The sequence below is a fragment of the Erythrolamprus reginae genome, chromosome 1, assembly GCF_031021105.1.
Source record: "Erythrolamprus reginae isolate rEryReg1 chromosome 1, rEryReg1.hap1, whole genome shotgun sequence".
In the NCBI taxonomy this organism is placed as follows: domain Eukaryota; kingdom Metazoa; phylum Chordata; class Lepidosauria; order Squamata; family Dipsadidae; genus Erythrolamprus; species Erythrolamprus reginae.
The window spans coordinates 392,705,212-392,717,698 of NC_091950.1; the positions used below are offsets into that span (position 1 = coordinate 392,705,212).

The following is a 12,487-nucleotide window of genomic DNA, read 5'->3' on the forward strand; positions in this document are numbered from 1 at the left end:
AATCCAATAAAATCAAATCAATAAAATCAAAATCAATAAAAATTAGATTTGTATGCCACCCCTCTCCGAGGACTCGGGGCGGCTCACAACAATAATAACAATACAATACAAAATACAAATCTAATGTTAATAAAAAACTAAGTTAAAAATTCACTTCATTAAAAAACAATCAAGCTACACAATCACACCCTACTCATGGCCTACTAGTCAGAAGAGGGGGGCATTAATCCCCCCATGCCTGGCGATGCAAGGATGGAAGAAGGTAAGTCAATAACTATAAATGTCTATAGAATTAAACTTTTTTTTTAAAGACTGCTTTATTATTGTTCTAGACAATTTAATAAAAAAGGTTTTTTAAAATAAAGGCTTGATTTGAAGAGGCCCAGTGCTACTGCATTTTCTTTTAAAGAGCAGAGAATAATGTATACTTCCAGAAAGCCATGCAAATTTTAACAGCATTTGTACAAGTATAATCTCAAATGTAGCAGTGTCCTCTTCAATATTAAGATAAGGCAGCTGAATTGAACCCTGACTTAGTCAAGTTTAGAGTAGATCTATTTAAATAATTGGGAAGAGTTAGTGTGACCACAATTAAGAAAAAATTCTGACATTGATAAACGGTCATAATGTACATTTCTCCAATTCTTTGCTGTTTCTATGGATAAGGCACACATGCACAGAAATACATAGCAAACAGTGTATATCATCTGTGATGTTTACTGTTTGCTGGGAGGCATATTGCTGGAAGGCAGAGGCAGATCCCCCCCCCTTGTTTTCCTCCCCCAAAATTAAGGTCTTATACTCCAGTGCATCTTATTCTCCAAAAATACGTACAGTACTTAACTGACCAGAGTTGTTTCATAGTGCAGTGTTTCCCAACCTTGGCAACTTGAAGATATTTGGACTTCAACTCCCAGAATTCCCCAGCCAGCATTTGAGATGGGTACCATATAATTCTAATAAACAAATAATTAGGGGAATGTGTGCGTGTGTGTGTGTGTTTGTGTGAAAACAGATTTTGGAAGATTGGAAGACTGCATTGTGATCCTTTCATGCACAGTGGGTATAGTGCAGTACCGTAGGCCATTAAAGCTGACTACTAGATCTGCAGGTTCAAATCTCATCACCGGCTCAAGGTTGACTCAGCCTTTCCTCCTTTCGAGGTGGGTAAAATGAGAACCCGGATTGTGGGGGCAATATGCTGGCTCTGTTTTTTTTTAAAGTGCTATTGCTAACATGTTGTAAGCCGCCTTGAGTCTAAGGAGAAGGGCGGCATTAAAAAATTGAATAAAGTAAATAAATATACTAGGTCAACGTGGCGGATAACATTGCCTGTCAAAGTCATGTTTGGACTGGCTTTAAGATCCAATATGTAATATTTAATAAATGCTACCAGATCAAATTACAGTGTTCCCTCGATTTTCACAGGTTCAAACTTTGCGAAAAGTTTATATCACTGTTTTTCAAAAATATTAATGAAAAAAATACTTTGTGGTTTTTCCCCCTATACCACGGTTTTTCCCGCCCGATGACATCATGTCATCGCCAAACTTTCATCTGCCTTTAATAAATATTTTTTAAATAAACTTTAATAAATAAACATGGTGAGTAATAATCTAAATCGTTGCTAAGGGAATGGGAAATTGTAATTTAGGGGTTTAAAGTGTTAAGGGAAGGCTTGTGATGCTGTTCATAGCCAAAAATACTGTATTTACTTCCGCATCCCTACTTCGCGGAAATTCAACTTTCGCGGGCAGTCTCGGAATGCATCCCCTGCGAAAATTGAGGGAACACTGTATGTGTGTATCTTACAGAGAGCTAAAAGATAGATTTTTTTTTTTTTAAAGGCTGTTAATGTAGAAAGTGCCCATGTAGAAAGTCTGCAAATAGATGTTGGTGGAGAGGGATTGGCACAGTGATAACACAAGGTAGCATGCAAAATGTTGAGAAGAAATTAGATAAAAACCAATGATGATGATGAAATCCTCAAATGCCATTAAAACAGAATAATTGATTACTAAGAGAGTTGGCAGGCTCCCTTTCGCTGCCTGTGTTGAAGCAGAGGCTGTGTAGTTGAGAATACTTTAATTTATATATCTACACTGAGCAAAAGACTGGGCTCAGTGATCTAAATTGTCTTTTGTAAGGCTTTATACATCCAGGGAATAGTGTGGATATTTGAAATATGGGAAGGGGAAAACATAGGGAACACGAAAGATTCATTAAATGAATAATTTAATTCATTCTTAATTAAAAGATTCAGAAATTGTACGTTACTGAAACACAGGATAGGAAGTCAAGCTATAAAACTTCAATATGTATTATATATATTATATATATATAATCTTTAATATAAAATTATGAGATACAAAGGGCTTTCCCAAATAGTGCAAATTTTATAGCAATCAGTCATGCTTTACATAATTTACACTGAGAGAACCATCAAAGAGTCTATAAATAAATAAAAATGTTTGTTTACAAGAAGTGCTTGAATATTAACTTGATTGATTGGCAGATATCATTGATTGGCAGAATTTGCCAGTCCTTTAAGGATGATACAGTATTTCATTGCAGAACTGAGTACCCATTATTCTAAGCATGACCAAACTACATTCAAATTCCAATTTTTAGAAAATAAATAAATATAAACTTTTGGAGGTTACAGCATTTGCAGGAAATTTTCTGAAGTGTACAGGTAGATGAGTGAGAACCTAAACAAGAAAAGCTCAGCTCATTCCTGCTCGAGGAAAGTCAAATGGATGATCTATAAAGTCCCAAAGTTGCAAGATTTTTTTTAAAAAAGGATTATACTCCACCATATTTGTTTACGCAATGGGGTATAGTGACATTGTTGAATGAGATTTGGACAACAGGTAAGGAAAAGCTCTGTGAGCCTTGAAAACTGGGGGGGGGGGGAACCTTGGCAGTTCATATAGTAAGATTTATCATCTAAAATCCACCAGCTTTGAACAATTTATTTCGTGAATCCCGTCTTCTTCAGAGGCAGCAATGATGATGGTATAAAACAGAAATGACAGAGAATTTCCACCAGAGAGAATGTCACGCTCTGAGAGTCTGTTCCAGAACTAAAGATAGTGAAGAGCCATTTATGCATGGGACTCATCTATAGTCCAACAAATATAGTACAAGCAGTGAGGTTGAACATTTATAGGTAGAGTCTTAACCTATTAAGAAGCCAAAGCTATACAGAAGACTTGAGAGAGACCCAGGGAAAAATTGTCTGCTGACAAATTCATCAGTCTAGGATTCTATGCTGTACTGCATATCCCATGACTAACAATCTCTAGTCTAGTAGACTCCCATGCTAAAGAAAGACAAGAGAGGAAAGATCACCATAATATTGAGTTGTTAAAAGATGAACTTGGACCACAAAAAGAAAAAAGAGAAAGCAAAGTATTACTAATTTAGAAGTTATATTACTAACAGCAATTTATTATTTACAATTACTCAAGACTTTGTCAAATTCTTTTCTACATAGAAACATAGAAGATTGGCAGCAGGAAAAGACCTCATGGTCCATCTAGTCTGCCCTTATACTATTTCCTGTATTTTGTCTTAGGGTGGATCTATGTTTATCCCAGGCATGTTTAAATTCAGTTACTGTGGATTTACCAACCACGTCTGCTGGAAGTTTGTTCCAAGCATCTACTACTCTTTCAGTAAAATAATATTTTCTCATGTTGCTTCTGATCTTTCCCCAATTAACCTCAGATTGTGCCCCCTTGATCTTGTGTTCACTTTCCTATTAAAAACATTTCCCCCCCCCCTGAATCTTATTTAACCCTTTAACATATTTAAATGTTTTGATCATGTCCTTGTTTATGATACTGTCCACATGTATATTTCAGTCATTTTTTCTTTTTTTGTAGCTCCAAGTCTGGTGACTTTGGACATCAATTTGATATAGGTAGGTGCATCTCGTCCAATGACGGAGACATTAGATAGTCTAGTAGTAGCTCAAGGGACAGTGGCTACACTTGTACCACCATCAACAAATAAATACACAGGGAAGAAACAGTGCCCTAATCGAGCAATCATAGAGGAAGAAGCTAGGTGGCCCTTAATTGGCAGGGCAAGCTATTGTATACAAACAGCCAGCAAACCCTACTCTCTCTCATACTGATGATAAAAAGTCTGGTAATGAAAGAAGAAAGATAGCCGGGGTGGTGCAGCAGGTAGAGTGCTGTACTGCAGGCCACTGAAGCTGACTGTAGATCTGAAGATCAGCGGTTCAAATCTCATCACCGGCTCAAGGTTGACTCAGCCTTCCATCCTTCCGAGGTGGGTAAAATGAGGACCCGGATTGTGGGGGCAATAGCCTAGCTCTGTTAAAAAGTGCTATTGCTAACATGTTGTAAGCCGCCCTGAGTCTAAGGAGAAGGGCGGCATAAAAATTGAATGAATGAATGAATGAATGAATGAATGAATGAATGAATGAATAAAACAAGCTCAAAGTATTCTGTATTTACTAGGACCAGAAATGTCCTTAAAAACTAGCAACTGACAGATTGATGAGTACATCACATCAGTGAAGGGCTGCGAAACTTTTTACTACCACATGGTGGGCATGGCTTATTTTGTGGGTGTGGTTTGATGGCCATGTGACTGGGTGGTCTTTCCTTTTCATATCTGTATGCCTCTATTCTCTACCTTAAATACACATTATTGTATCTTTTCTTTATAAAGGAAGTGCCCAAACTTTCAAATGTACGCAATGACAAAAACGGTTAGCGATATTCCAAATGTGGTTTACATTAAGGATTTTCATAAAGGATTTAAAGTAATACATTTTAGTTCATTTTCTAATAATCTTCAGGATGGAAGGTTGATCCATCTATATCTCTACAGAATTTGCCTGAATAAGCAACATTCACTTTTAAGTGTGTTTCCCTTCCCTGGATGACAACCACTTTCTTTTGACAGTTAATTCAAGTTAAACACATTTTTGAGTGTCTTGCCCTGACTGCCATTTCTATTTTCCATCAAATGGTCTACTGCCTGAATCTCTTACCGCTTCAGATTTGGGTGGCACCGGGGGAGGAGCCTCTGCGTTTAGGTCTTCCTGCACCAGGCCTCGGTGGCAAGGTGAACCCCCAAAAGAGATAAGGTCCCGCTGGCATTTGTTGGCATTCTCCAGTCCAGGAACAGCGCTGCTGGGTTCAGAATAGTTCTCTGGGTTTTGGTTAGTCCACAATTCTTCGTACGGGAGCTCTTGAGTCCGGAATGTGGGTTCCACCCAATCAGGTGTCATGTATTCGCGGTCGGAATCCAAAGTATCAGAAATAAGGCTGGAGGGCTCTTGGTGAGAGGGGAAAAGCAATCGTTGGGTCCTCCCTCCTTGTGGCGGGTCCTGGCAACTGCTTTCGGAGGCAGCATACAAGCAAAGGGAGAGGCGCTGAAAGGATTGGGCCAGTTCGTCGCGGCTGCAGCCCTGCAGACAGAGCCGTACGTGGCGGGGGCTGGCACACTCTTCCGAGAAGTCTGGCTTGGCCTCCCGCACAGCCTTGGAATATTCATTGGGATCGAAACATTCCTGGCAGAGGGCAGCGGTTTCTCGCAACAACTTCTCCAGTTGAGGGTCTCCGCCGACACGCAGCATCCCTTCCGGCAGCAGAAAACGGGGCATGTCTGTGAGCAGGAGGAAGTGGAAGGGGGCCACTTCGTCCTTGCGGAGAATGCAGCATAACACCACCGTCTTGGAGACGATGCTCACCAACTTGTAACAGTGGCCCTCCCGGATGGCGTGCAGATCGTAGGGGTTCCGAGGCGGCCGGCTGGGCACGATCACATTGACCGGAAGTCGGACCTTCTCAATGATGCTGCGAATTGTATGCTCCCCCTCCTGCATTTGCAGCTCCAGCGGGGAGCGAGTGCTGAAGCGCCCTCTGCACTGGAAAGGCAAGCTGAGGCTTTCATTGGTCCGATGGTTCATACAGATCAAGCAAGGCATCTTGCCCTTCAACTGTTTGCCGCTGCCACCCCCAGGGTTACCGCCGCCGCCACTGTTAGCGCTACCGCCATTCCCACCACCAGTGCCGGGAATGCCTGCTTTGCCCAACTTCCGCAGCAAGGTGTTCAAACGCGACTTTTCTTTCGCCGCCTTGGCGCACAAGATTTCGGCCTGGCCCATGAGCGTTAATTCATCTCCCGCATGCAGCGTGAAGTTGTATACTTCGCTGTCTTCACTGAACTTGCCCGACACAACCTGGAAGAAGCCAATTGGGGAGGGAAAATAGGCAGATAAGAGGCTTACAAGGAGACTTCTACAACACGGAGGGTGAGGACAGTGGGGGCTCTGTACCACAGAAAGAGGGGTTCTGCGATACAAAAACTACTGCTATAACATGAATCATGGAGAAAAAACTGAAAGGTGGTTTTATGTGATTGTGCATGCTGCGTATGGAAGAAGTACCAGAAATTCTCGACTTATGACCACAATTTTGAGCCCAAAATTTATACTGTTAAGTGAAACTTTTGTTATGTGAATTTTACCCCACTTTCCTTGCCACTTTTAAGTAAATCATTGTAACTGTTACATTAGTAACGTGGTTGTTAAGTGAATCGGGCTTCCTAAGTGACTTTGCTTATCAGATGGTTGCAAAAGGGAACCACATGACCTTGGGACACTGGTCATAAATGTGAACCAGTTGCCAAGCACCTGCATTTTGATCTCATGACAGAGATCAAAATGCAACCATCATAAATGTGAAAAATGGTTACTTTTTTCAGTACTGTTGAAACTTTGAAGGGTCATTAAATAAACCGTTGCAAATAGGGGACTACTTGTACCACAGGCCATCATTTGGAACTGATGGACTCCATTCCACTCAGGGGTTCTTGGACTGTCTCCATTTGATCAAAAAGGGAAAACAGAACAGGAGCCTCTTTGACACAAAAGATTAGAGATGGACACCTGAAGGGCCATTGGAGAGAGATGACAGAATGCGTGGGTTTGGGGTGAGAGAAGTCAAATTCCAGTAAATTATCTAATTTGGGTTACTTAAAAGACATTTGTTGGTTTCCACAAAAAAGATAATTGAATTGGCTTTAAGATCAAAGCCGTCATTACTTGAAAAGGAAATACGCCTGTGTTTCTCTCTTTTACAGAGTGCAGAAACTCTTTTTAATTTCATTGGGCAAATAGAGTTCTAAGATGCTACTTTTATAGTTTCAGTGCAATGCTCTATACAGGGGTACTTCAACTTAAGAATGCCCCTACTTAAGAACTTTTCTAGATAAGAACTGGGTGATCAAGATTTTTTTGCCTCTTCTTAAGAACCATTTTCTACTTAAGAACCCAAGTCCGGAAAAATTTCCCAGGAAATTTGAGAGCGGCACGAAGGCCCAGCCAGTTTCCTGCCAATCCCCTTGGGTTTCTCTCTCTGGCAGTGTATGGGAGGCAGCCTCGTGTCGGGTGTATGGGAAGCGTGTGCTCCTCTCCGCCGCCAAAGAGTCCCTCATTTTTTTTAAGCTTTAAAGTTTTGGATTTTTTTTATTCCCCTCACCTCACCTTCTTCCTTTGGCAGTGACTGTCCTCCTCCTCTTCCTCCTCCTCTCACCCTAATTCCGAGCGTTTATTTCTTTCCTAATGGGTTTGCACACATTATTTGCTTTTATATTGATTCCTATGGGAAAAATTGCTTCTACTTACAAACCTTTCTACTTAAGAACCTGGTCACGGAACGAATTAAGTTCTTAAGTAGTGGTACCACTGTATATGGTTTCCCAGAAGAAAATCCCACTCTATTTAATGGGAAATATGCCATTATGTGTGATTAGGATTGCGGTCCTAGAGGAAATAACATGTTTTGAAATGTTCTGATTGGGGCATACTTACTCAAGTTTCCATCCTTTGCTTTTTTGGAAAACCCAAGCCCTGTCTAAACTTAGAATGCATTTGATCCTATTAGTTATTATTGTTGTGGTTTTCAACAAAGTGCATTACATTTTCTTCCCACAGTGTGTTTAGCTTTGTGGTAGGAAAAATATTTCTATTTATTGCTAGACATAATTCACAATCTTATAATTGGAGAGGCAGAGATCCAAATTGAACTAGAAACCCTGAATCAGTGAATGAATGCAAACACTCCACTGTACTCACTGATTTTCAAAATCCTATCTCTGCCTCAGTTGATAAAACTAGTGAAGACATTAATATTTCTATTCATTCAGAGCAGATCACTAAATTTATGATTTAAAAAATTGTCAAAAATACAAAAGAGCCTGTTGGATCAGATTAAACGAGCACTAGTCAGTTCAATAATCCAATCCATCTCTCTCCCAGTGGCTAACCAGTTGTCTTTTTGGAGAAGGCCAAAAGTTAAAACATTCGTCTGAACTTTGAGACCAATTTACAGTAGAATGCAAGACTACATTTTGCTTCCAACTCCTTAAATCCCAGCTTACTTGCATAAAAAAACCCGATCTTTGAAAAATGTTATGCAATCTATCAGATATGAAATAGTTAACTAAACTGCAAGTCACATTTTTGGTTAAGTTGACGTGATCAAATCTGAGCTTGCAATAATTCTTTTAATAGAAACATAGAAACATAGAAGACTGACGGCAGAAAAAGACCTCATGGTCCATCTAGTCTGCCCTTATACTATTTCCTGTATTTTATCTTACAATGGATATATGTTTATCCCAGGCATGTTTAAATTCAATTACTGTGGATTTACCAACCACGTCTGCTGGAAGTTTGTTCCAAGGATCTACTACTCTTTCAGTGAAATAATATTTTCTCACGTTGCTTTTGATCTTTCCCCCAACTAACTTCAGATTGTGTCCCCTTGTTCTTGTGTTCACTTTCCTATTGAAACACTTCCCTCCTGAACCTTATTTAACCCTTTAACATATTTAAATGTTTCGATCATGTCCCCCCTTTTCCTTCTGTCCTCCAGACTATACAGATTGAGTTCATTAAGTCTTTCCTGATACGTTTTATGCTTAAGACCTTCCCCCATTCTTGTAGCCCGTCTTTGGACCCGTTCAATTTTGTCAATATCTTTTTGTAATTTGATTTGCTATAGCTTAGCTCTTCATTAACACAGTAGAAGAAAACGAGTGTCAAGAAATCAGATATAAAACCTGGACAGAGGGAGGTTGACCTGAATGGAAATCCCTCCATTTCCCATCTATTCTTTAGACCAGGGGCCTCTAACTTTGGCAAGACTTGTGGACTTCAACTCCCAGAACTCAGTCCACAAGTCTTAAGACTCAGAGCTGAGGGAGTGAAGACTCCTGCTTTAGACAGGTGACATATGCTAAAGTACAACTAACCTTTACACTGAAGGTGATGGCCTCCATGACAAACACACGATCTGGAAAGATACTCGCCACCTCCTCCACACTGTTGAAGTACTGCACAGGCTCCCGGACATCCCTGTCCTGATCTAGCAGCTTAAATTTCCCTGTAGGATTAGAACCCAAAACATGCTAGTTTAGTTAGGAGGTTGGTGTATTGAGAGATTGTTTTCTCTACTGAAGCTGGATAGGCAGCTGAATCAAGAAGCAGGCAGGAAAGGAGAGAAAGAAAGATTCTGGAAGACCTACTGCTATGCTTCCTGGGCATCACCTAATTAGCCAATAGCTCTGATAGTGGCCAACTAGAAATAGTTGGGAAGCTTATAAACAGGGTTTAATGAACTTTTTCCCCCTCCAACACCTTATTATGGTATATTTGTGCTTAATGCCGATCCTTGTTTCCATACAGTTGTCCGTTGTTCTTTTTTAAAAAAACATAAATGCAGAAGATAAAAGAAAAATGTTGGAGTTGGACACCAAATTAATAATAATAATAATAATAATAATAATAATAATAATAATAATAATGATGATAATAATAATAATAATAATAACAACAACATTAAATTAAATTAAAATAATAAAATAAAATATTTTTTAAAAGGAGCCTTGAGTGGCTGGATTTGACAATGGGTCTATTTAGGTAGCATCCTATTTCCAGGCAGATAGCTTTAGAAACTCACAAATAAGCATCAAAATAATCAATAGATTTCTCCCACTTTGCTTTCTGTCAATTAGAATATAAGAAGCAGAGTAACCCAGAATGTAGAATTTCTTATAGCCACTATCACAAAGAGTAAATTATTTACTTTTCCTTCAGGAACCTAACCAATCCCCTTTTAGAGCCCTCTTGGTTCCTGGCCACAACTTAAATCCTATTATATTACTGTACATTCCACACATTAACGGTTTAAAAAAAAACCTTTTTCTTCCTTGTCTCAAATCTATATTCTAGTATAAATAAGAGAAGATGAGGTAAATATTGTATTGATGTGTTGCGCACTCATAATTTTATAAACCTCTGATCATTTGCTCCCCATCATATTTGTTACGTTTCTAAGCTATCATTGTCATCAAAGTCTGTCCAGAGGCAGGCACAGTCTCTATCCAAAGAAAAAGGCCAACCTGGAAAAATATCTATGTACCAAAAGTAAAATTATACCTAAATATATACAGAATGCAATTCTTCCTTTTCTAAGTCATAGACCAGTGATGGCGAACCTATGGCATGGGCGCAGAGGCATATCTGCTGGCATGTGAGGTGTTATACAAGCTCAGCTCCAATGTGCATGTGTGTGTGTGCCAGCCAGCTGATTTTTGGTTCGCTTGTAGGCTCTGGGAGGGTATTTTCGGCTTCCGGAGATCTCCGGAGGGATGGGGGAGGGCATACAAATCTAATAAATTGAATTGAATTGAAATTTTGGCTCTGGAGCCTGGGGAGGGTGAAAAACCGGCCTACTAGGCCTACCAGAGTTTGGGGAATGGGCTGTTTCAAGCCTCCAAAGGGCTTCCGGGGGGGGGCATTTTTGCCATCCCCAGGCATTGAATTATGGGTGTGGGCACTCGCGCATGCACGATAGCACACACACACGCACTATCGGCACCTGAGGTAAAAAAGGTTGGCCATCCCTGTCATAGGCTAATCACAACCTGGAATTGGGAATAAAACTTTCCTATTTATAGATCAAAGTGCATTCTTGTGAAAAATAAACATTGGCAATGTGAATCGAACGGGATGAAGATAAGCAAGCCTTTGTGGTAGCAAAAATCTGGGACTGGATGAAGCGTTGGATTTTCTGCAGAACACCAAATGTCTGCTGGCTGTGTGCATAATCCTCTAATAAATAAAGGCCGACATGGCTTAGGACCAGATTATTTACGGGACCGTCTTCTGCCTCACACGTCACAGTGACCAATGAGAGCCCACAGAGTTGGCCTTCTCCACATCCTGTCAGCCAAACAATACCCGATGGTGGGGTCATGGGGAAGGGCCTTCTTTGTGGTGGCTCTGGTCCTCTAGAATCAACTCCCCCCGGAAATCCATAGGGCTCCCACCCTCCTGGCCTTCTAAAATGTCTTTAAAAAATGGCTCTGCTGGCAGACCTGGGGCCGTTGAGCATTATACTCTGTTCCAGCCAGTAGTAATGAATGAATGATGTATAAATGTTGCAATATTGGGGTTTTTAAATTTAAATATTTCTATTATTGTATTTTTATTGTTGTATGCCACCCTTAGTCCATTAGAAGGGCGGCCTATAAATTTAAATAAATAAATGAAATAATAAAATAATAAAGGGAATCTTTAGTCTGTTATGCCTTTGGCTGAAGCTCTTGTCCTTTATCTGGGTTACCCTCTGTAATGTCCATTTTATTATATTGTGTTGCATTCCTGTTCTTTCTGAAGGAGCTCAGAGCTGCCTGTAACTGCCTTAGTTACCTTTCAGCAGCAAGAGATCCTTTGAAATGCAAATGGCATTGCTCTCTTAATTTCTGCCCCGGATTCAGTTGCCATAGTTCGCCCAGCAACTTCTCTGTACCCAGCAAACAAGGAAGCTAAACAGACGGAGACATCAAATTGGAGTAGAAGCTGATGACAGGAGCCGCTGGTGATGAGGGCAAGTGAGAAAGAGGCAGGGTGTCAGGGCTTCCCCCAGCTCTGTTATCACCTATGGACCCTGCTTTTTCCCCAAGGAAAAGGCCATATGATAACAAGCAATTGTGGGCTGGGATGGGGGCATCAATGCACCAGCTGGAAGAGTAACAAAGGCATTACAATGGGTAGAGATGAGTATCCATGGCATCTCTGCCTCTACACTCTCACTATCTGGGCTACAGGCATTGCAGCATAACAATATAGTGGTACCTCTACTTATGAACTTAATTTGTTCCGCGACCAGGTTCTTAAGTAGAAAAGTTTGTAAGAAGAAGCAATTTTTCCCATAGGAATCAATGTAAAAGCAAATAATGTGTGCGATTGGGGAAACCACAGGAGATTCCTAGAGAGGCCCCATGGAGGCTTCTCCCTGCCTTTTCCGGCCCTGTTTCCTCCCAGGAGATTCCTAGAGAGGCCCCATGGAGGCTTCTCCCTGCCTTTTCCGTCCCTGTTTCCCCCCAGGAGATTCCTAGAGAGGCCCCACGGAGGCTTCTCCCCGCCTTTTCC

General features: G+C 40.6%; 1 protein-coding gene across 1 annotated transcript in view; it reads right to left on the reverse strand.

The window, feature by feature from the left end:
• The window catches only part of GAREM2 (GRB2 associated regulator of MAPK1 subtype 2), a 45,463-nt gene that overhangs the window by 7,561 nt on the left and 25,415 nt on the right, over positions 1–12,487 (reverse strand). Inside the window, exons 3-4 of the mRNA XM_070734928.1 lie at positions 9,304–9,434; positions 5,033–6,226 (exon numbers count right to left, since the gene is read on the reverse strand). Coding sequence (XP_070591029.1) covers positions 5,033–6,226; positions 9,304–9,434 — 1,325 coding nt within the window. The remainder of the gene's footprint in view (positions 1–5,032; positions 6,227–9,303; positions 9,435–12,487) is intronic.